The sequence below is a fragment of the Urocitellus parryii genome, unplaced genomic scaffold, assembly GCF_045843805.1.
Source record: "Urocitellus parryii isolate mUroPar1 unplaced genomic scaffold, mUroPar1.hap1 Scaffold_45, whole genome shotgun sequence".
Classification (NCBI taxonomy): domain Eukaryota; kingdom Metazoa; phylum Chordata; class Mammalia; order Rodentia; family Sciuridae; genus Urocitellus; species Urocitellus parryii.
Window position 1 is genome coordinate 4,204,076 of NW_027554016.1, and position 22,559 is coordinate 4,226,634.

Here is a 22,559-nt window from a genome sequence, read left to right on the forward strand (position 1 = left end):
TTAAAGAGTAAATTTGATTCCAATGGCCTGTTTAAATTCATGGTTTTGTGGTTCCAAAATGTCATAGAAAACTTGACTTTTATTAAAATGGTCTCGAATATAAAGCAAATCTTCAATGGAATAGTTATCATTTTTTCCAGCCCAAATTGTCAGACTGTACCTGTATTAAAATAAAACAGAACTATATTGTTAAAATGAAAATAAGAAACATAAATGAGCAATTCCCATAAGCCTAAAAATATTCCCATTTGTCTCTGAATCAAAAGCACACAGATGAAAAAATTAATTAGCAATGGTGTAATTAATATTTTTCTATTTCATTCCTTCATCAACATCAAAGAGACTAAAGAGAAAAAATTCACACTGATGTTGTCTAAATTATATCACCTCTCTATGTGAATTAAATGGCTTTGGAAACTCACACTGATGGTAATGAAAATGGGTCTAATTTGGGGAAAAGGAACTGAAGAGACTGTGTTGCTAATCAAGGAATTCATCCCCCCACATACAAATTCCAGCTATAACCTGGTCAGAGTACAAAGCACAACTGGAAAAGAGCATAAATGTTACTGACATTCCCAACACTCATAGTCACCATAGTCAACCCATTCATTCACTATCCCTTTTGGGGGTTTGTATGAGATGTGAGAATGCCAAGAGATGTCATTAAGAATAACAGAACACTGGGCTGGGATTGTGGCTCAGCAGTAGAGCGCTAGTCTAGCACAGGCAGGACCCAAGTTCGAACCTCAGCACCACATAAAAATAAAGACATTGTGTTGTGTCCATCTACACCTAAAAAATAAATGTTTTTGTTTTTTTTTAAAGAATAACAGAACAGTGGCTGGGGTCCTGGCTCAGTGGTAAAGCACTCGCCTAGTACATAAGGGGACTTGGGTTTGATCCTCAACACCACATATTAATAATAAAATAAAGGTTTTGTGTCCACCTACAAGTAAAAACATATTTTAAAAAACAATAACAGAATAAGTTTATATCACCTTCTGAGGAGTTAAAAACAACATATGCAAATTTGTATGGATATATGAATATGCTCAGAATCTAAATGTTATTTACACTCCACATTTTCATTTCTTCCAGTGATAATACCACTATTGCATTAGAGTCTAGGGAAATGCATAGCTGTTAAGCTCATATTTATTTTCTCATAAACATGTCAGAATTAAGGGAAAAATCTTTAAAGCATTTCTTCTACTAATGATAAGAAATAACTGCCTGAGGCATCTGGTCTTAAATTGACACATTCCAGCCCTTAAGAATACTAACATCATTTTCGAAATATAATAACAAAAGAAAGTACTTTGGATTTTATTGCATAGCAGCATCATATAACAAATCAAAAAGAATTTTAAACTACATCAAAGAACTCAAAATAGAAAAAAATGAAAATTAGTTTTGAAACCTGTATTATTATTATTATTTTTTTTTTTTGGCTAAAATGGAATCTACTAATTTATGGGTACCATGGCGACAAACCTTATAAAAAGACACAGATATGATCATTTAGGTTAAAAGAATAGCTTTCCAGTGTATTTTTTCATCATTTAATATTCCTCTATTGTATTTAAACTGAAATGGGAGAAATAAAATTGCTGAATATTAAATTGAACTCATTTGAATCAAGTCATAGGCTTCATTTATTAAACTTTTTATTGTGAAAAACCATACATGGTACATAAAACATAAATGTAGATTTTAACAAATCATTATAAAATGAATGCCATTGTAGCCAAAATAAAAAGCAAGAAATAGCACATGGCCATCACCTAAGAAGGCACCTGTGCATCCCTGCTCCATCTCAGCCTCCTCTCCCTGCATGGCTCCTCTTCTACCTTTCCTCCTTCTCCCACTTTGAGAAGCAATGTGTATAAAGTAGGTCTCTTGTTTTAAAAGGAGAGGGAAATAAGAATAAATTCATATTTTACTCTGATGTGCATGAAGAGAATAATAACTCTGGTTAACAAGAAGCTAACAATGATGGTTAGCGAGATTGGGCAGGAGTTTTAGGTAGATGGAGAGAGGATTTTCATAGTGTAACCATTAGTTTATTTGGTTTTTGAACACATGCATTACATATTTAAATAATTATATTAAAAATAATTCTGAAAGACAACAAAAAGGCACAAAAGAAACAGCATGTAATTGTGTGAAAGAAGCTAGTAGTTTTACTCAATATCAATTTTCCTTTTTATATCCACAGTACTAGATGACTTAACTAGTGAATTCTACCAGATGTTTTAGGAAGAATTAACATCAATTCTTCTCAAATCCTTACCACAAAATTAAAGAGGAAAGAATACTTCCAAATTCATTTTAGGAGGCCAACATTACCCTAATATCAAACCTAGAAAATGATACTACAAGAAAAGAATAATTCAGGCTGATAACCTAAAGAATATGAATGAAAAATTCTCAAAAAAATATAGGCAGACTGAATCCAACAGCACTTTCAAACCATCATATATCACAATCATCTTTATCCCTGTGATGCAAGACAGTTTAAAACATGCCACTCAATAAATGTGGCATGGCACATTAATAGAATGAATGATAATAATCATATATTGTTCCAATAGGTGTAGAAAAAATATCTAACAAAATTTAAAATCCTTTCATGATTAAAACTCAACAAGTTAGGTGTACAGAAGGAAAATTCCTAAACATAATAAAGCCCATATATGATATGCACATAACTAACATCATACTCAATAGTGAAAAGCTAAAAGTATTTCCTCTAAGAATAAGAACAAGACAAGGATGCCCATTTTCACCAGTTCTCAACATACTACTGGAAGTCCTAATCAAATCGATTATGGAAAAAAGAAGAAGGAGAAGGAGAAGGAGAAGGAGAAGAAGAGGAGGAGGAGGGGAAGGGGAAGGGGAAGGGGGAGGGGAGGGAGGAAGGGGAGGGGAGGGAGAGTGGTAGGGGGAGGGGGAGGAAATTAAAAATTCACCAAATTGGAAAAGAAGAAATAAAATTGTCTGTGTTTTCAGATTAAATTATCTTATACATATAAAATGTTAAAAGATGCTGGGAACAGTGGCACAAGCCTGTAATCCCAGCAGCTCAGGAGGCTGAAGCAGGAAGACGGTGAGTTCAAACCCAGCCCCAGCAAAAGCAAGGCGCTAAGCAACTCAGTGAGACCCTGTCTCTAAATAAAATACAAAATACAGCTGGGATGTGGCTCAGTGGTCGAGTGCCCCTGAGTTCAATCCCCAGTACCCACCTCAAATCCCTAAAAGACTCCCCAAAAAAGCTGTTAGAAGTAATAATTTAAATAAAGTTATAGGATATAAAAACCAACATATAAAAATCAGTTGCATTTATTTACTTATTATTATTATTATTTTAGTTGTAGTTGGACACAATATCTTTATTTCATTTATTTATTTTTATGTGGTGCTGAGGATCAAACCCAGGGTCTCACACGCATGAGAGGAGCACTCGACAGCTCCGCTGAGAGCCACAACCCCAGCCCTCACTTGCATTTCTATATACCAACAACACACTGGCCAAAAAAGAAATTAAAAGAGACATTCTGATTACAAGAGTATCAACAAGAATAAATTACTTAAGAATAAATTTAACAAAGGAGGTGAAATATCTGTAGACCAAAACCTACAAAGCATTAATGAATGATATTAAAGATGGCACAAATAAATAGAAAGATAACTTGTGTTCAGGGATTGGAAGAATTAATATTGTTAAAATGTCTATACTACTCAAAGCAGCCAATAAAATCCCTATCAAAATACCAATGGCATTTTTCATAAGAACAGATCAATCCTAAAATTCATGTGGAACCATGGAAGATTCAAATAGCCAAAGCAATCTTGAGCAAAAAGAATAAAATTGGAGGCACCTGACTCCTAATTTAAAATGACATTAAAATTACTTGAATATGAATGAAAAATCCTCAAAAATACAGGCAGACTCCTAAAATTACATTACAAAAATTACAAAAAAATTTTAAATTACATTACAAAAAAATCTACAGCAATCAAAATAGTACGGCATTAGCATAAAAACAGACACACACACATCAATGGAACAGAACCAAGCCCAGAAATAAATCCACAGATTTACAGTAAACTGATCTTCAATGAAGTCTATAAAGTATGAATATAGACATTATCGGGTTACAATACAATGAAGCTGGAAATTAACAAAATGAAAAAATTCAACCACTGAGGTGCCTAAAAAAATTTCCTTCTAAATACCTTTGAGACAAAAGAGAAAAAGCTACAACTACAGATTATTTATAAATGAATAAGATGAAAAGCTACGTAACAGTGATAGGATACAGTCAAAGAAATGGAGAGAAGGAAAAAAACAGTCTTAAATGCTTACGTTGATAAATATAAATAATGACTATAAATATATTATCAAATATAAAAATGAATATAAATAAGCTAAGAATCAAAGGAAGAAAAGAAACTATAGAAAGTAGAATCTCTATTAATAAAGATAAAAAGCAGAAAATAATAAGTCAGAAGCCATAAAAATAAATAAATCCAAAAGCTGATTCTTAAAAACAAAATAAACTGGGGCTGGGGTTGTGGCTCAGAGGTAGAGCTTTTGTATACCATGCGTGAGGCACCAGGTTCGATCCTCAGCACCACATAAAAATAAAATAAATATATTGTGTCCACCTATAACTAAAAAATAAATATTAAAAAAATAAAAATAAACTAAAAAAGAAAAAAAATTCACATAATCCAATCAAGACACTAGTGGAAAAGCTCAAATAAACAAATTAAGGGAATTATCTTAAAGACTTAGAAGTGGAGAGTAATAAACGGTACTTCACTCAACCATATCTAAACAAATTTAAAAACCTGGATGAAACGAACAATTTTCTAGGAAAATATAATTTGTAAAAATTTGTTTCCAAAGAGATAGAAAACATAAAAAAATCATTTACCAAGAAGAAAATAGACTCGGGCCTGGTGGAACATGCCTGTAATCCCAGTTACTTAGAAGACTGAGGCATGAGGATTAAAAATTTAAGGCTAGACTAGGTAATTCAGTAAGAACCTGTTTCAAAATGTTAGAAAGGGCTGGGGATACAGCTCAGTGTTTAGCATGTCCAAGGCCCTGGGTTCAATCCCCAGTACCATAAAGGGGGTTAAAATAGAAAAGTCATTTAGTTAAGCTTTCCCCAAACCATTTTACTATTGAATTTACCAAAACAAAGGTTCAGGCCATTTCATTATTATTTTAATACATCCAAAAGGAAAGATCCCTCGTTTATTTATGAAATGTGCATGACACTCATGCCTAAAACTGAGAAAGGAACAAAAAATTACAGACTAAGCTCACTTCCTAATGCAGAAATTCTGATTACAATATTAGCAATTAAATTGAATAGCAAGTTAAAAGACTGATATATCATAATAAAGTGTTGAATGCAAGGATGGTTAAATACTATGAAATATCAAGATAATTTATCTTATTAATAGATACAGAGAAAACATTAGTATTTTTATACAAGTTGGAAAGGTATTTAGTAAAATTCAATTATCCATAAGAATACAGATATTTCTTTAGACCGTTATCACTAGAAACTACTAAAAACTTTTACATTAAAGGTAGAGAGATGTATATGTTTACTAGAAATACTATTATTTAATACTTTTCTAGAATTCTCAATCTTGACACTATTGCCTTCTGTGTGGGGCTGTCCTGTGTAATACAGGGTATTTAGAGAAGTGTGGCTGGCCTCTGTCACTAAAAGACAAAGGAATCCCTGCCCCTGCAACACACACACAAGATCTGACAACTGAAATGGTCCTCAGGCATTGTCTTCTGGAGAATTAAAATCCCCATAGTGACAATCTCTGTCATAGAGGTACTAAGCAACATACCTAGAAAAGAAAAATAAATTTTTAGAGGTATAAAGCTTGAAAGGGAACAAATAAAATTAATATGATGGAAAAGAATCTAATTTTTTGTTTAGAAATTAAAAAAAATAATCTGAAAGACTTTAAAAATGAATAAGAGAATTTAGTGTATATATATATATATATATATATTAGGTCACAGTGTAAATTTACAGAAATCAATAACACACATACACACACACACACGTATACTATATATATATATATATATATATATATATATATATATATATATATAAAACAACCAGTACCCAGTACAAGATAAAATGGTAGCAAAGAACCTATTTTAAATAGCAACTTAACATAAAATACTAAGTAGGAAAAAAAACTTCATAAACAATGTAAAATATTGAAGTAGAGAAAAGCTTAAATGCTTTTGAGAAATACAAAAAAGGAACTGTACAAATGTATGTTTAATATGTCTTTAGGAAGACTTTAAACCTTCAATTCTCTTGATGTTAATTCAAATTATTCTTCAAAAAAAATAACAGGGTTTTTCACTTTTGAACCAATAGGCTGATTCTAAATCTCTAGTAGAAGAGGAAAGCAAGCAAAAATAACCAGTATGTTTTTTGGTTTCGTTTTATTTTGTTTTGTTTAGTGTTTTTGGTACTGAGGATTGAATCCAGGGTTGCTTAACCACTGAGCCACATTCCAATCCTTTTTTTAATGTAATTTCTTTAGAGACAGGGTCTCACTAAGTTGCTTAGAGCTTCCCTAAGTTTCTGACACTGACTTTGAACTTACGATCTTCCTGCTTCACCCTTCCAAGCCACTAGGACTATAGGCATACACCACTGCATCCGGCTGCCAATGTGTTGTTTAGAGCACAGGTTAAGCTGTTTTAACACGGAAATTTCAAAATACAGTGACTCAGACATGACAGACTTTGTATTTCTCTCCCAAATTGTTCAACGGCAGGAATGAGGACTCAGGTGGCTGGGGGTCTCTGTTTCCATGGTCATCTAGAGTTCAGGTTCTACTCTACTCTATCTTCTTCCTCTACTAACTCCAAGAGTGTTCTCATGCACAAAAGTGAAGGCTGCCATTTACTATCTTATTCACATTCTAACCCACAAATGTTGAAAGAAAAAGGGGAAAAAAATGTTGTGAACAGATATGATGTTTGCTGGCCAAAATGTGGTCCCATAAGCACACCTAATAAGTTGAGATCAGAAAACAGACTCTGGCTAGATGGCCAAGATTCTAATAAAAGCTTATATGGGTCTCAATTGCTTCTGGAACATTTACAAGTAATCAGAAATTCAGAGAGGTTTTTATTCTTTCTGCCTTCTGGTTTGCTGATAATTCAGCATGTGAGATTTTGTTGATATTATTGTCATTCTCCTTGTGTTTTTGATATTTTCCAGGAAAAGGTGTAAGACTGGGAATTAAACCTGTGCCATGATCCTGCTTGAACTATAAGTCCCCATTATACACATAAAATAATATGAATAGTCTAAGAGTCAAAAGAAGTTGAAGGGCTGAAGTTTTGGCTCAGTGGTAGAGCACTTGCCTAATGTATATAAAGAAATGGCCTCAACCCTGAGCAACACATTTAAAAAAAATACATAAAATAAAGATATTGTGTCCATCTACAACTAAAAAAAAAATTAAAGATGGTTGTATATTTGTTTGCTTGTTTAAGATTAAAAAAAAACTTTAACAAACTTCAACTTCTCAGCAGAGCAACTGTTCTTGAACAGGTTTGTTGTCAAGAATTGGAACTTCTCCATGCTTCATAGCTTCTACAGCAGGATGAGTTCACCAGCTGCTTAAGCAAGAAGCAAAAACTGATTGGCAGTTCATTGTTATAGTTCCCTGACAAAGAATGAACGCTGTCCTACTTCAATGGCTTTCTCAACATCACAAGATTCATTCATGTACTATGCATTACTGACTGTTTCAAGATGAAGATCTTGTTTAAAGGTGAATGAAACATTGCTGCGCATCTTCTGGGAAATGTTCTTTTTCTAGAAGCCACTCCTCTTTTGTTTTAGTCAGCTGTTTTTGCAGCTGTGACTAAACAACCCAACTAGCACGACTGTAGAGGTCAAAGTTTTTTTCAGGGCTCACATTTCAGAGGTCTCATTCCATGGACAGCTGGCTCCATTCCTTGGGGCTCAGGGTGAGGCACAACATCATGGCAGAAGAGTATGGCAAAGGGAAGCAGCTCACATGATGATCAGGCAGCAGAAACAGAGGCTTCACTTGCCAGATACAAATATATTCCTCCAAACCACACCCCCAATGCCTTACCTCCTCCAACCACACCCCACCTGCCTTCAGTTACCACTCAATTAACCAGCAGGTGGTTAATTCACTGAGCAGGTTTAGGCTTTTGTAACCCAATCATTTCCGCTCTGAATCTTCTTGCTTTGCCTCATGCATGAGCATTTGGGGTACACATACATCCAAGCCATAACATCTTTGTAGTATACTATTTGTATTGTATTGTACAAATAATGTACTGTATATATTTATATTGTATTTGTTATGTATCATGTAGTAATGACATTAGTGCATGCCACAAAATGATTTATGCAGCACCTGACACCAGAATAATCTAAATAACCTCTAAAACTCTTTGTTTAACATTGCTGCTTGTAACTATTTAAAAACCAGAAAATTCTCTCCAGAAGGCACTGATTTCTAAGTCTCTATGATTAAAGAATGCCTATGAGCATTTGGTTTTTCCCTTTAACACGAGTTTAGTAAATCCCTGTGAAGTGTGCCTAGCACTGTTCTAAATGTTGAGGATTCATGTTATCAAGATAAACAAGGCTGATGTTTTTATGTAAGCTCCAAAACATCAGATAATAAGAGATAATTATTAGGAACAAAATTAAAACACCTACATCCACCATGAAGATAATTCTAACCTTCAGTCTTCTGGCAGAATCTTATTCAAATTTTGTTGCTTGAATCACTAATGATTGAATAAATATCTCAGTGATTTTGCCCTAATTTAAAAAAACAATTAATTTACTATTTCTTCCTATCTCAAACAGTATAAGCCCGTCCAGGACTCTAAGAATGACAAAAATGTTTTACAGATTTTTCTATAGGATAATTAGAAAAACAGTCAAACTACAAAATTAGAAACTTAGTAGAATGAAAATGATCCTATACTCCATAGAAAGAGTAACTAGGTAAGTCTAAAAACAATTGTACTAACCAAAGGTATATTTGGACCATCAATTTCTAAGCACCAGTAGTTATAAGTCATTTATCCCACTGGTGACAGAAAGTTCCCAAAAGGCTTTTTTTTTTCAAGTATGACATCATGATCAGAATTGCATCTTGGAAAACATTCAATTTTAGAATGGGTTGGTGGCAGTGTGGAAAACAGATTAAAAAGGGACACGACCGGAGACATGGGGACCAGTTAATGATAAGAGATGATGGTAGGAAGTGTGGCAAAGCAGAATCTGTGGAACTTGGCAACCACCTGGAGGAAAAGCATGAGGAGAAAGTGGTATGGACAGTCTCTGCACACCCCAGACTATTAGGTTATAGTCTGTTGCTTCCGACAATGGAGATCAGTGTGTGGGGAAAAGAACTCGGACTTTTTGCATTTATCTTTGAATTTCTTGTATTTTTTATTCAAAGGACATGTATTCCTACTGTATTTTTTGAGGGGATATTTAATTTAAGGAAACCAGTAGCTGTATGACAATAACTAGATACAACCTCCGAATTTTCAAATGTTTTCTTTCTTAGTAGTCTAACTCTATAGGTCAGACATCATTTAAATAAATGCTCATAGAAGAACTGAAAAAAATTAATTGTACTAATTTTGTGTTGGCCTTTTATGCTGGCTACTATGAAAAACATCCATACATATAACTAAATTTTTCAATAAAACATTTAGAGGCTGGATATGTAGTTTAGCAGTACAGTGCTTGCCTAGCATGTGTGAAGAACTGTGTTCGATCTCCAACAACACACACACACACACACACACACACACACACACACACACACATTATAATCCAATATACATATTAACTTCAAATATTTGCTACTATGAGGTTAAAGAAAATGTATTATAATGCTAACTTACATTAAGTATTAATATACAAACATATTTGTCTTTGTACATTAATAAGATGGTATTGAAATGAATTCTAAATTATTTTTAGTGATTATTTAGTGTTCTTTTAGCTACACATTTTTATCTAGTTCCTTTAGCATATATTTAGGCAATAAATTGAATGAGAAGGGAAAATTACCTGTATTATATCACTAAAAAGAGGCTTAACGCTCCCCATAGAGACTGCCAAGTGCTAGGCAATTTTTTTTATATGAAGAAACTAGATGAAAGCACTTTCATACAGGGAAGTTTTATAACACACACACTCTTAGTGGTTGAAACAATATATGAATAAAAATGCATAATTGAAACAATTAGCACTTCATAACTAAAACAAATAATAAAATACAATTTATTATTTGGCATCCTATTCACTAGGATACTCTCAATAATTACTTATTAAGTACAGTGCTACAATAATTAATTTTTCTAATGACAATCCTAAGATAAAACAAAAATCCTAAAATGCTTTCTAAATCATTTTTAAAGATTTTATTTATACATATTTATACATTGGCCTGTATTAATCGATATTCTGAATAGTGGTAATTCACTGTTTATATTAGAATTTGTTACTTAAAAACTTTCTCCAACCAGTCACACCTCACCCCTATTGTGAAAATTTGGGGCAAGGATTAATTAATTTTAAATTAATTTTTAAAATGCATTATATAAATTCAGAATAAGGGGTGAAGATAATCACATCACTGTTCCTAAATATATGTTTCAACAACACCTTTTTTTGCAATATCTTTTGAAAGATAAGATACTTTATTGTGGAAAAAAAGCCTGCTTTAAAAAATTACTTTTACCTTTGCTGTAATATTAATTTAAATAGCTTTTTGTTTTGACCTACTTACATGTGAAAAACTATAGAAAAAATAAATTATTTCTGCATAAACCAGTACTTTCCAGTTTGAAAGATCTAACACTAGATATTTAAGAAATACTTTCTGCTTAATGGGGAGGAAGTCTTAGATTTCTTAGATCAACTGCCACATTGAACAGCTCAGGAATATCTAGTTAGCAGCTAATAATTTTCATCATGCCCACAGAATACTCTGTGTTAATTCAGCTTTTACAGGCCCATGTGGATTATGTTTAAAAGATCTATTTTTGATTGAGGTCTGTTGGGTTATCAGATGTCTCTGTGAATTGAAAGTTCCATAGTACTGAACATGACTATTTGAAAAGCACTGTGACACACTGTTAAAAGACAATATAAAATGTACAGAAATGGAATTCAGCCTGCGCTGAATTTTCTCACAAATGTGGTGTACTTTTATATATGTACTTTTATACATCCTGTTTTCCCATAGTCTTCTGGAGCTTGTGTGCTTGATTATTTGAGTACTATGTTTTCATGAAAATATAGTTCATCTGTATTATAAATGTTTCTCAGATAGAGGCATGAGAATATATTCTCAAGGGCTCTAGAGTTCTGAGAATTTACAATTTTTCATTTAACTGAATGCTTTAATTTCAATAATAATCTTTAAAAGTTAATACAGTATGCTACTTGATTTCCATGCAGTTCTCCAACATTAATGAAAACAAAACCAGAGGCAGAGTTAATAAATAAATGATGGGTTTGCAATAAGAGAATGTCTAATAGCATCACAGGATACTGCAAGAGTGGATGTCTCCCTGTAGTTCAATAAATCTCTTTCCTGCTTAAGTTAGCCAGATTTGTTTCAGTTGTTTGAAACAAAGAACCTAACTAGGACATTGTCTGGTACCATCTAATGTTTCTCTTTAAGCATAATGCTAGCAGCCATTGATTCAAATGATTCTAAATTCATCTAAAAATACTTTTATACATCCTGTTTTCCCATGCATATGGAATAAAACTACACCTATCTTTGGTAACTTATTCACTTAAAAATTATTTTAGAGAACATTCCATATTAAACATAGCATCTAATGCACTATCTGTAATGAGTATATAATACTCCATCATATGGGTGTACCTTAATTTATTCAACTGGTTTCTGTCTGATAGGGATTTAGAATGTCTCAAGTCTTTTTCACAACTAAAATACTTCAAGAATATCTTAGTACCTATTTCTGTGTGCTTATGTGAACTTCCACTAATAAGATCAGTCCTCACTGATGAAATTCATGGCTCTCTGCCAATTTCTCTTAAGGAAACTACTGGCCAGTTTACACTGTTTCTAGTAATCTATGTCAGTTTCTGCTACTCTCTACAATCTAATGAATTTATTAATCTAGATCTTTCTCTGGATGATTTGTAAAAACTATGTGTTAGAATTCTTTACACTTCTCTGACATATATAAAAAGTACTATTTTACCGGAATCTTTCCATTTTTATGTATTTAAATGTATCAAAATTTCCTTTATAGTTTCTGTACTAAGGAGAAAAATATATTTACTATATTTAAATATCATCCCAGGTTTTTTTTTATGCATTTACTATTTGATGTTCAAGTCTTTAGTTCAACTGGAATTTATTTTGGAGAAGGAAAAAGGAAGCTGTCGTCATTGATTTACCTGCACAGTTAAATGGCCATTCTAACATCAGTTATTAAACTTTTGTCCCAGTGATTTGCAATGCCAGCTTTTTCCTATACATGATAGATTTGGGTTTATTTTTAAACTTTCTATTGACCAGTCTATTAAAAACATAGTATCCAAACTGTTTTAAAATATCTAACTTTATAATACATTTTAGTAGTTAATATATGGTCCAACTAATTTTATATGAAAAAGATTTCTGAAATTATGATGAAATTCAAAGAGAAACTATTTAATCTACTCATAAAATTTTGTGAATTTATAATATAATAAAAAGATGAAAACATTTACTAAACTTTTCTGTGGAAAAGGATGTTAAATAAGTGAAGGCTCATCATGGAGTTTCAGCTAATGCACTTAAATACTATTTTCATTCTCTCGGTCTCTTTCTCTCACACTGTCTTTCAATTTTCATGCCCTTTCTGTCTTACATGCATACTCTATATTGTTAAACTAATAATACTTACCTGTTTGATTTCTTTAACAGCCAGAGTAACTGAGAACAAGATTGCCTAACTAATGCTGCTCTGACTGGGAATGTCACAGGCTGATTTAGTTCATTGCATATATATTCCATCTCCTTCACCATTGTCCAACTATACCCTGAAAGGAAAAGAAATTTAAGTTTTTGATTGGAATCTTGTGAGTTGATTAATAAAATACTAAATTACCCATTAATAGGTAAATCCATAGATAATCTACAGGTAAACTCATAGGTAATTCATAAAAATTTCCATTTGGAGTTGGAGTGAATTAAATAACATAAAACATAAAAAAAAATTCCCTTCAGTGCTGGGGATTGAACCCTGTTCCCAGTGCATGCCAGGCAAACACTTTACTACCTACTGAACTACATCCCCAACCCAAGGAAATGTTTTAAGTGGGAAATGTAGATAAAAATCATGCCATAAATACCCTAGAGCAAATTCAACAGAAAAAAATTAAAACATTAAGAAGATTTTACTGTGGCTGGGGGTACAGCTCAGTGATAGAGCATGAGCTTAGCATGTACAAGGCCCTGGGGTCAACCCCAGCACCAAAAAACAAAACAAAAACCCAAGAAGGTTTTACTAATCTCTCAAGTGTAAAAAAAAAAGCAAAATTTTAAAATTAATTAATTAATTTATTTGTTCTAATCAGTTATACATGACAGCAGAATACTCTTCAATTCAGTGTACACTAATGGAGCACAATTTTTCACTTCTCTGGTTGTACACAGGATCACACCATTCATGTAATCATACATGTACCTAAGGTAATGATGTCTGTCTCATTCTACCATCTTTCCTATCCCCATGCCTGCTCTGCTCCCCTCCCTCCCCTTTGGCCAATCCAAAGTTCCTCCACTAACCCCATCTCCATTATGGATTAGCATCCACTTATCAGAGAAAACATTCAGCCTTTGGTTTTTTGGAATTGGCCTACTTCACTTAGCATGATATTCTCTAACTCTAACCATTTACCTGCAAATGCCATAATTTTATTCTCTAAAAAACACAAATTTGACACTATTTTTACTTACTTTAAAGGTTCTAAAGCTTTTCTCTTAGATATATCTATATCATTGATATTCATTAATATTCTCTACAAACTGAGATTTTCTAGTTGTATTTTCTTTCTCAAAATAAGGTGGTAGGTATTTACTAGCTGTTCAAGTGATAATTCAAATCCATTTTATTTTTGGCTATCCAAATTATTTGTACATTTTAACTAAAGTAGAAATAGTGCCAGGCATAGTGCCTGTAATCCCAGTAGCTCAGGAGGCTGAGGCAGGAGGATCATGCATTCAAAGCCAGTCTGCACAACTTAACAAGGCCCTAAGCAACTTTAAGACCCTGTATCTAAAATATTTTAAAAGAAGGGGCTGGGTATGTGGCTCAGTGGTTAAGCGCCCCTGGGTTCAATCTCTGGTACCAAAAAAAAAAAAAAAAAAAGAAAGAAAGAAAGAAAGAAAGAGAAAAGAAATAGTGGAAAATTTGATCATGTTAGGACATGTTAACACACTTGCCTGTTTATAAACAACATCAGAAAAATATTTTTAAAAATTACCGTCAACTCAAAAGTAGGTTGTAAAAAGTATTGTAAGTTAAATTCAGTATAGAAATCCTAAGTCAATATGTTGGTTTGACAGTTAAATTCCTGATAAATAGAAATGTTTTTAGAAAATAATATTTTTATCATTAGAAGAAGGGATTGCTAACAGAAGCTATGCCTTTGTGATTATAAACCTCTGACCTCTCTTTTTTTTTAAAAAAACTATGCAACATAAGAAGTAAGGGAGGATAAAGCCTGAGTTGGCAACGATGAGAAGCTAGGAAGGGAAAAGTAGCCTGGAGACATCCAAAGACCCACGTGTGGCTGAATTCAGTTCAGCATGAGGCTAAGACTAGAGTTAGACTAAACAGTGAAATGGAGTTTAGAACCAGTACAGCAGTATCAGATAGTTTCTAGTTTATACCTCAAACATTTTAAATTATAGGCTATATACTTTAATTAATTTAATAAAAAACTAAATTATTAGAAAATTAAAGTGGAATTAGGTTAAAGTATATGATTTTTTCTCTCGATTATACCAATTATTGGTTATTAGCTAAATGTTACTACTCACTAGACAGTAGTTACTCTAAATTTGTTCTGGATGGAAAACTTTACATCTGGGGCTGGGGTTGTAACTCAGTGGTAGATCACTTGCCTAGTATGTGCAAAACCCTTGATTCCATTCTCAGCATAGTGGAAAAGGAAAAAGCACATGAATAGAAACTGAACACCCTGAAATCCACAGGACAATCTTGATAGTCTCTAATGTCTTTTAGTTGATGATTTTATATTTATCATGTGGGTAATATGGCCCAGAGAGTTGCTTACTGGCTGATTATCTAGAAATCACTACATAGGGATGTATGAAGAAATAGATAAACCCAATAGTGTAATAAGTTTAAACCAGGAACAAACTGAATGTGAGGTCCACCTGTAGAAAGACAAGAATAAAAAGAAGGGATCCAGCCTACAGAATGTCTTCTGGCTTCCCACTCTCCTGTCAGCCACAAAGAACATAATGAGGGCCCTGTCCAATGACTTGGGAGCAGAACTTGTGCTCTTTTGGTTTCATATCATTTGAAACATTTGAAATTTTTAACCACTTTTTGTTTCATATCATTTGAAAAGCTTTTGACATCTGACATATGGAGTTTGCTCTAAGGAATATGGGGGTGTCTAAAACAGTTAACAAGTTGAAAGAGACCAATTCGGGACTTGTTCAAAGAATTTAAAGAGGCAACTTTGGTTATTCTAGATTTTGCAAATAAATATTTGCCACGGAAGCTCTGTGATAAGATACTACCATACACACAGTATCTATCTAAAATAACAGAAGGGTCATACACATACCTGTTGGGTCAGGTCTTTCTCTCCATTACTCTTACATTTTATGGGATGATTTTTTTTTACTTTATATTAAAGATGTTATTTTTATAATTGAAGGATATTTTAATTTGACCAACAAAAAATAAATTATTAGCATTATCACCTTCATTGACTTTCTCAGGATGCCATCCTGTTGTCCAACACAAGGAAAATGTCACATCTGGAAAGAAGGATGTCACGGTGTCTATAAATGGTTTTGCATTTACTACTTTGTTACTTCCATTTGGACCAGGGAGAATATCAGCATTAATCCATACGGGACACTTTAGGTGCCTCTTCACATTTTCTAAGAGTATCATGGATGGTTTCACAGCTGCCAGACTAAAAACATAGTTTGGTATCAATGAGAAATATTTCTAGAGTAAAAAGAAATTCTTTTAGACTAATGGTTTTAAAGTTCTTGAATTTGTAATAAAAATGTAATACAATAATACCTGAATTAAATAAAATAAAAAAATCACACACACACAGAAGAGAAAGATAAGGTATCTCAAAATGTTGATTTATACTTATTATTCATGAAAGGAACTTAAAGGTTCTATCAGTACTTAAATAATTCCACTACTTATGGACCAAATAGGGGTTTCAAAGCTCTCCATATTAGGATCACTAAGTGTGAAACAATATAAGACATAAATATTCACTCATCAGACAATGTATAAATAAGACAATAAATGTGAAATGTACTCATAACCTACACATACACAGTCATGAAATAAAAAGTGTGTCCAGGCACTATATCTCCAGTATCAGCTCAAGACCTTAAAGGAAAAAAAAGAAATTTTTTTTGCCTCATGTATTCTTTGGGTGAATTTGGAGACATAAACACATTTCTAAAAATAACTAGAAAGCAAAAAAATATATATATTTCCTTAAAGTGTTTATGAGTTCCACATTTATTTTTCTTTTACTGTAAGCACCTATTCTATAAACTAGAGACAAGGATATTTTAGTTAAATTGAAAGGCTGCTTCTTTTTTTTTCTTTTCTCCCTACATCTACTGAAGCTGACACCTATGTACTTTAAAACAATAAGGTTTTAATCAGCCTACATCACTTTTACTTTTTAAAATTATACACATAATGTACTAGAAAACCTCACTACTTCTAATTCTATCTTCTGACCTTTAAGATTAATCCTTCTGAACCTTTAGTAATGCTCATTTCCAAGAAAGTTAACTGCAGCGAAGGCTAAGCATTATGAAGGTGGGTGCCAGAGAGAACACTCAGCAACACTCTCCACACTTTTACCTCATCTTAGGGGAGGACACTTCCATCTGTGCTTCTATCTTTCTTCTCTCCACTCCTTTTGTGCCTCCTACCTTAATGATGTATTAAGAACTATGTAATGTTATGAACGACCAATATAAAAAAAAAAAAAGAGGAAAAATTAATACTCTCAGTAAGTTGGGAAATAAACCAGAGAAACCAGGCTCTAGCATTTAGCTTCTGGTCTCTCACTCCTCTTCTCCCACATATCAGCAGAGGGAAAGAGATTCAAGTCTTCTCACTCTTCTGCTCCTGAAATGAAGGCCCTAGATTTTAATGGCTCAAGAAGCCCTAATGTTTGGCTTTGTAGATTCTAATTTAAATACTCTCATTTCTCTGCTTTAAATTCTTCCTGTCTTGTACTGTATCAATGCCATGCTAAAACCACAAATCTAAAATTCATATGAAACAACAGAAGACCCAGAATAGTCAAAGTAATGCTGAGCAAAAAGAATAAAGCTGGAGGCACCATAAGACCCAATTTCAAAACATACTACTCTGGTGGGCTGGGGATGTGACACAGTGGTAGAGTGCTTGCCTGGTATGTGTGAGGCCCTGGGTTTGATCCCCAGCACTGCAAAAACAAAAACAGAAAACAACAACAACAAAACATACCACATCGCTATAGAAATCAAAATAGCATGGTACTGAATATCTTATCCTACTTTCCTACAAGTTTCATATAGACATTGGGGATGACAAAACATAAACTATACTTGACATTATAATAAGTAACTTCAAATTACAATTTAAGGGAAAATAATTCTTTGCTTAAACTCTGGAGTTGGCTAAAACTCCAGATAAAATTTAAAAACTTATTATTTTATACTAAAACATGTAACCTAGAAGCATAAAATAAGAACTACTAAACATTGACTAAAATATCATTCAGCTCCTCTCACACAGGTAGTGCAGCAATCTGGCTAGGGGCATGAACTCTCCAATTGGGGTGACAGCTCTTTTTACCAACAATGTGACCTGTGGCAGGCTACTTATCCCTTCGATCTCCATTGCCTCATCTGGAAAATGAGAAAAGCAGCAACAATCTACCTCTTAGGATTGTTACGAGTATTAAATGAAAAACACAAGTAATGCCCTTAGAACAATGTCTGATGCATAATAAGTGTTCTTATAACCATTAATTTACATTCATTCCTCTTCAAATGTTATGGAAAAAAAATCACTATAAAATTTCAGTTTTCAGTGGCCCAGTTCTTTTGGGGTAGCTGCTAGCATTTAAGAATAAACAGTTGGGGGGCTGGGATGTAGCCCAGTTGGTAGAGTGCTTGCCTTGCATGCACAAGGCCCTGGGTTCAATCCCCAGCACCCTACCCCCACATACACACACAAAGGAATAAACAGGGGCTGGGGTTGTAGCTTAGTGGTAGACTGCTTGTCTAGTGTGTGGTAGGCACTGGGTTTGCATCTCAGCACCACATAAAAATAAAGAAATAAATATAATAAAGGTATTGTGTCCATCAAAAACTTAAAAAAAATTAAAGAATAAACAGGCTAATATATAGGGAGCCAAAGAATAGATCACAGTCGATAATCCAAGGGGCAATAGTAGATCTACAAAAAAAAAATGAGCACATGAAAAGGCAAGGCATTCTAAAACTTTAAACTGCCAAGTATCAACGATCAGATGCTTTATCATAGTGCATAGAATGCCTAGGATCTGGTTCTACTTCAGCTGGCAAAGCTTAGCTGTCATCCTTAGGTAAATCACCTAATCTCTCTGGGACTAAGTCTCTTTGTCCATAAAACAGAGCTGAACCAGTCATCACTCGAAAAGCCTGATGATTTTAAGATAGCTCTTTAACTCTTTAACCTAGTCAATTAAAACCCCTGCATGTCAAGATTCTGTATATTTATTTGTTCACCAACAGAATAATGAGGCTTATTGATATACTCAGCCCCATAAGAAATGGTTAGTCACTTTAAAAATCCCATAAAATCTCCAAATAATTATTTTTGGGGGCAGAGAGGATAATTCAATTTTAAAGTATGACTCAGAGATAAGGCAGGTTTACTGTCAACCCTGGATTTCAATAGCAGCAGCCTTCATAGGGCTTATGGTGCGCTTTTCTGGTGTCACAGTTTATTCCTGGTTTTACCTATAATTTTTCACACCAAAATACTTAAAGGCAAAATTTCCTATGATGGGCACATAGAAGTAATGACATTTAGCCTCATTCTTCATTATCAATGTCTCCAAAATAGTATTTTTAAGCAATTCTTTGGTTACTGAAAAGTTCCAAATTATTCCCTTGTTACACAAATAACAACATAAATCAAACTGAATACACATAAAAAAAATCTCTCCGAACCTTTCCTTCCAAGACTACTTATTAACAAAAGAACTTTAGATTTAGCAATCTGTTATCAGAATGATCATGCATGATAAATCCCTTTATAAAAATTAGCTTTAGCCTCAAAGAAACAATTATAGCAAACAGCTCAGTAGGTCTTAGGTCCACTCTGAAACATACTAGAGTCCATAAATCCATTTTCATTTTGGAAAAGATACAAAAGTAGATAGTCAGACATATGTGTGGCTATTAATTTTGACCCCAAGTTACTCTATAACAGCCAGTAGCATGTTTGTACAAATACCTCTTGAAATCCAGCTTGATGCTTTTATTGTTCTTCACAACCTCAGTGAGCCACTCCTGTAGAGTATTATCACTGTTTGTTTCAGGGGGATGGGCCATGACTGGTTGTGCATGCTCTGATCCATTACTTGGAAGAATGACATTGGCCTCTATCATATGAGCATTACCTGTCCAAATAAAAGAACTTAAGTTAATGCTGAAAAACTGCAGAACTGCAGGAGATGTCATGTCCCTCTTAAAGAAGATAAAAGGAAGGAAAGAAAACTAACACTGAGTAACTACTACATGTCAGGTACTGTACTTAATCCTTATTTGTTACAGATGAGCAAACATGCCAAGAAGCTAAATTAATTTACCTTAAACTAGTGTTCTACTTTTGAATTTTTCCAAGTAAATAAAAGTATGTGTCCATCTACAACAAAATATTTTTTAAAGAAACCACACAAGATGGCTATCTTTAAAAAACTTTTTTAGTTATAGATGGACACAATACCTTTATTTTTATTTGTATGCACCTGAGGATTGAACCCAGTGCCTCACATATGCTAGGCAAGTGCTCTACGACTGAGCTACAATCCCAGTCCAAAATGGCTGTTTTTAAAAACGCACAGTAACAAACGTTGGCAAAGATGTGGAAAGATTAGAATCCTTATCTACACAGCAGTAGGAATATAAAAGATAGAGACATTTTAAAAATGTATGGCAGTTTAAAAAAATTAAACATACTATGACTCAGCAATTCTACTCTATAGACATATAATGCAAGAAAACTGCAAATATATGTCCACAAAAAATTGTACATGAATGTTCATAGCAGTAGTAAAAGTATCAAAAAATAAGAAACTGAAATATTTATCAACTGATGAATGGATAAACACACTGCAATATACATACAATGAAATGATACAATCATAAATAGACATGAAATAATGATAGACCTTAGAACATAAATGAACTTTAAAAATATGCTAAATAAAAGAAATTGGACACAGAAGTTCACATGTGAAGGAAGAGTACAGGGAGCTACCCTGAATTGTGATTCTGAGTTCAAGAAAAGTCTTCATAAAGCAACAGGCAATTTAATTGATACCAAAGGATGTTTAAGAGGTTAGCCAGGCAAAGTGTGAGAAGAGAGCATTCCAGAAAGAATGTATATAGCAGTCAGAGGAGAACAGCTGGGCCATGAGAGGACTCTAAGGCTGGTACAGACGCAAACTAAGCATACTGGGACAGGAGAACTTGAAAAAACAGGCCAGTTTGCACAAGGACTTCAGGCTATCGATGCAGTTTGAAGGTTCAACAAACAGCATTACATTTTCTGAAAGAATTCTGAAAAATAAGGTAGCCAAATTAGTAGATGGGGTTCAAAATATTACTTATATTACCTATAAAGATAGGTCAGTGGGTACAGCTTAATTGAGAGATAATTTCTAACTTCCACCATCATCCCCAAATCCAAATTCTGGAACAGTCCTTTTGAAGAAAGTTCTAGCAAACACAAATGTCCAGACAGCTGTTTCTCACTGTTCAGGTGGAAGCAGAGAGAAGAATGCCCTCCTTTGTCCAATGAATTTGGTAGATTAGGACTAAAAAAATTTGGTTAGATATCAAAAAAAAGGTATTGAATTAATCTACTCTTTAAAGCAAACATCAGAAACTGGACTGACTTACTTTTCAATGCCTCATTCATCTGTGCTTTGTGGTTAGCTGCATGATACCAGATGATCTCAGTGCTATCTTCTGTTTTAATCCGGTTATTTCTCAGAAAATATTCCAGTATATTTTCACTCCAAGATCCTAAAATGACAGTATTTACATGAAAAAGAATGTTTCTTTAACAGGTAAAATTTTAAAATGTTTTATTATGTATAATAAGATAGATCATATAGATACATATTGATAGTAAAAATCTTGCTAAAATGAGGCAAATTAACATCATCAGTCATTTGATACAGTTACCTATTTTTAAAGTTTTTGTGGCAAGATAGCTAAAATCTCTATTCACTGAGCATAAATCACATATACACTATAATATCACATATACCCTCATGTTGAACATGAAATCTCTATATTTGTTCATCCAATGTATTTGCCACTTTGTATCCTCTGACCTACGTCTCATCATTCCTCCTTTGAGTAACCACACTTTTATTCTCCATCTTTGTATATTTCAAATTTTAAATTTTAGATTCCTCATATGAATGAAGTCATGAGTTTTTTTCTTTCTGTGTCTGGATTATTTCACTTAGCATAATAATGTCCTTCAAGTTCATCCATATTGTGGTGAATAGCAAATCTCATTCTTTTTAGGGCTGAATAATATTACATTGAATGTGTGTGTGTGTGTGTGTGTGTGTGTGTGTGTGTGTGTATGTGTGCGTGCACGTGCACATAGGCACATATACCCAATGCATGCTCATGCATGTGCAATGTGTGGACATAGCATATCTTCTTGATATATTTGTCTGCCTTTAGACATCCAAGTTCTTTCCATAACTTGGGTATTGTGAATAACGTTCATAGAGATATATTTAAGAGGTAGTGATTTTATTTTATTTGAGTATATGCCCAGAAAAGGGATGGCTAGGTGATAGAATAAAAAAAATAATAAAAATGAACTTATCCAGGGAGGATAACAAAGTAATTAGCCTGAGGAAAATACAAGATTAAAAAAAACAAAGAATACTTATGATGTG

The 22,559-nt window shown here is 33.4% G+C and overlaps 1 protein-coding gene across 1 annotated transcript; it reads right to left on the reverse strand.

The window, feature by feature from the left end:
• LOC144252548 (protein FAM151B-like) lies at positions 1–21,988 on the reverse strand. The gene is made up of 6 exons (XM_077794802.1): positions 21,979–21,988; positions 21,535–21,660; positions 19,865–20,030; positions 16,084–16,301; positions 13,025–13,160; positions 1–160 (listed from the first exon to the last, which is right to left on the reverse strand). The coding sequence occupies exons 1-6, from the start codon at positions 21,986–21,988 to the stop codon at positions 1–3; spliced, it is 816 nt and encodes a 271-aa protein (XP_077650928.1).
• Positions 21,989–22,559: the final 571 nt, after the last annotated feature.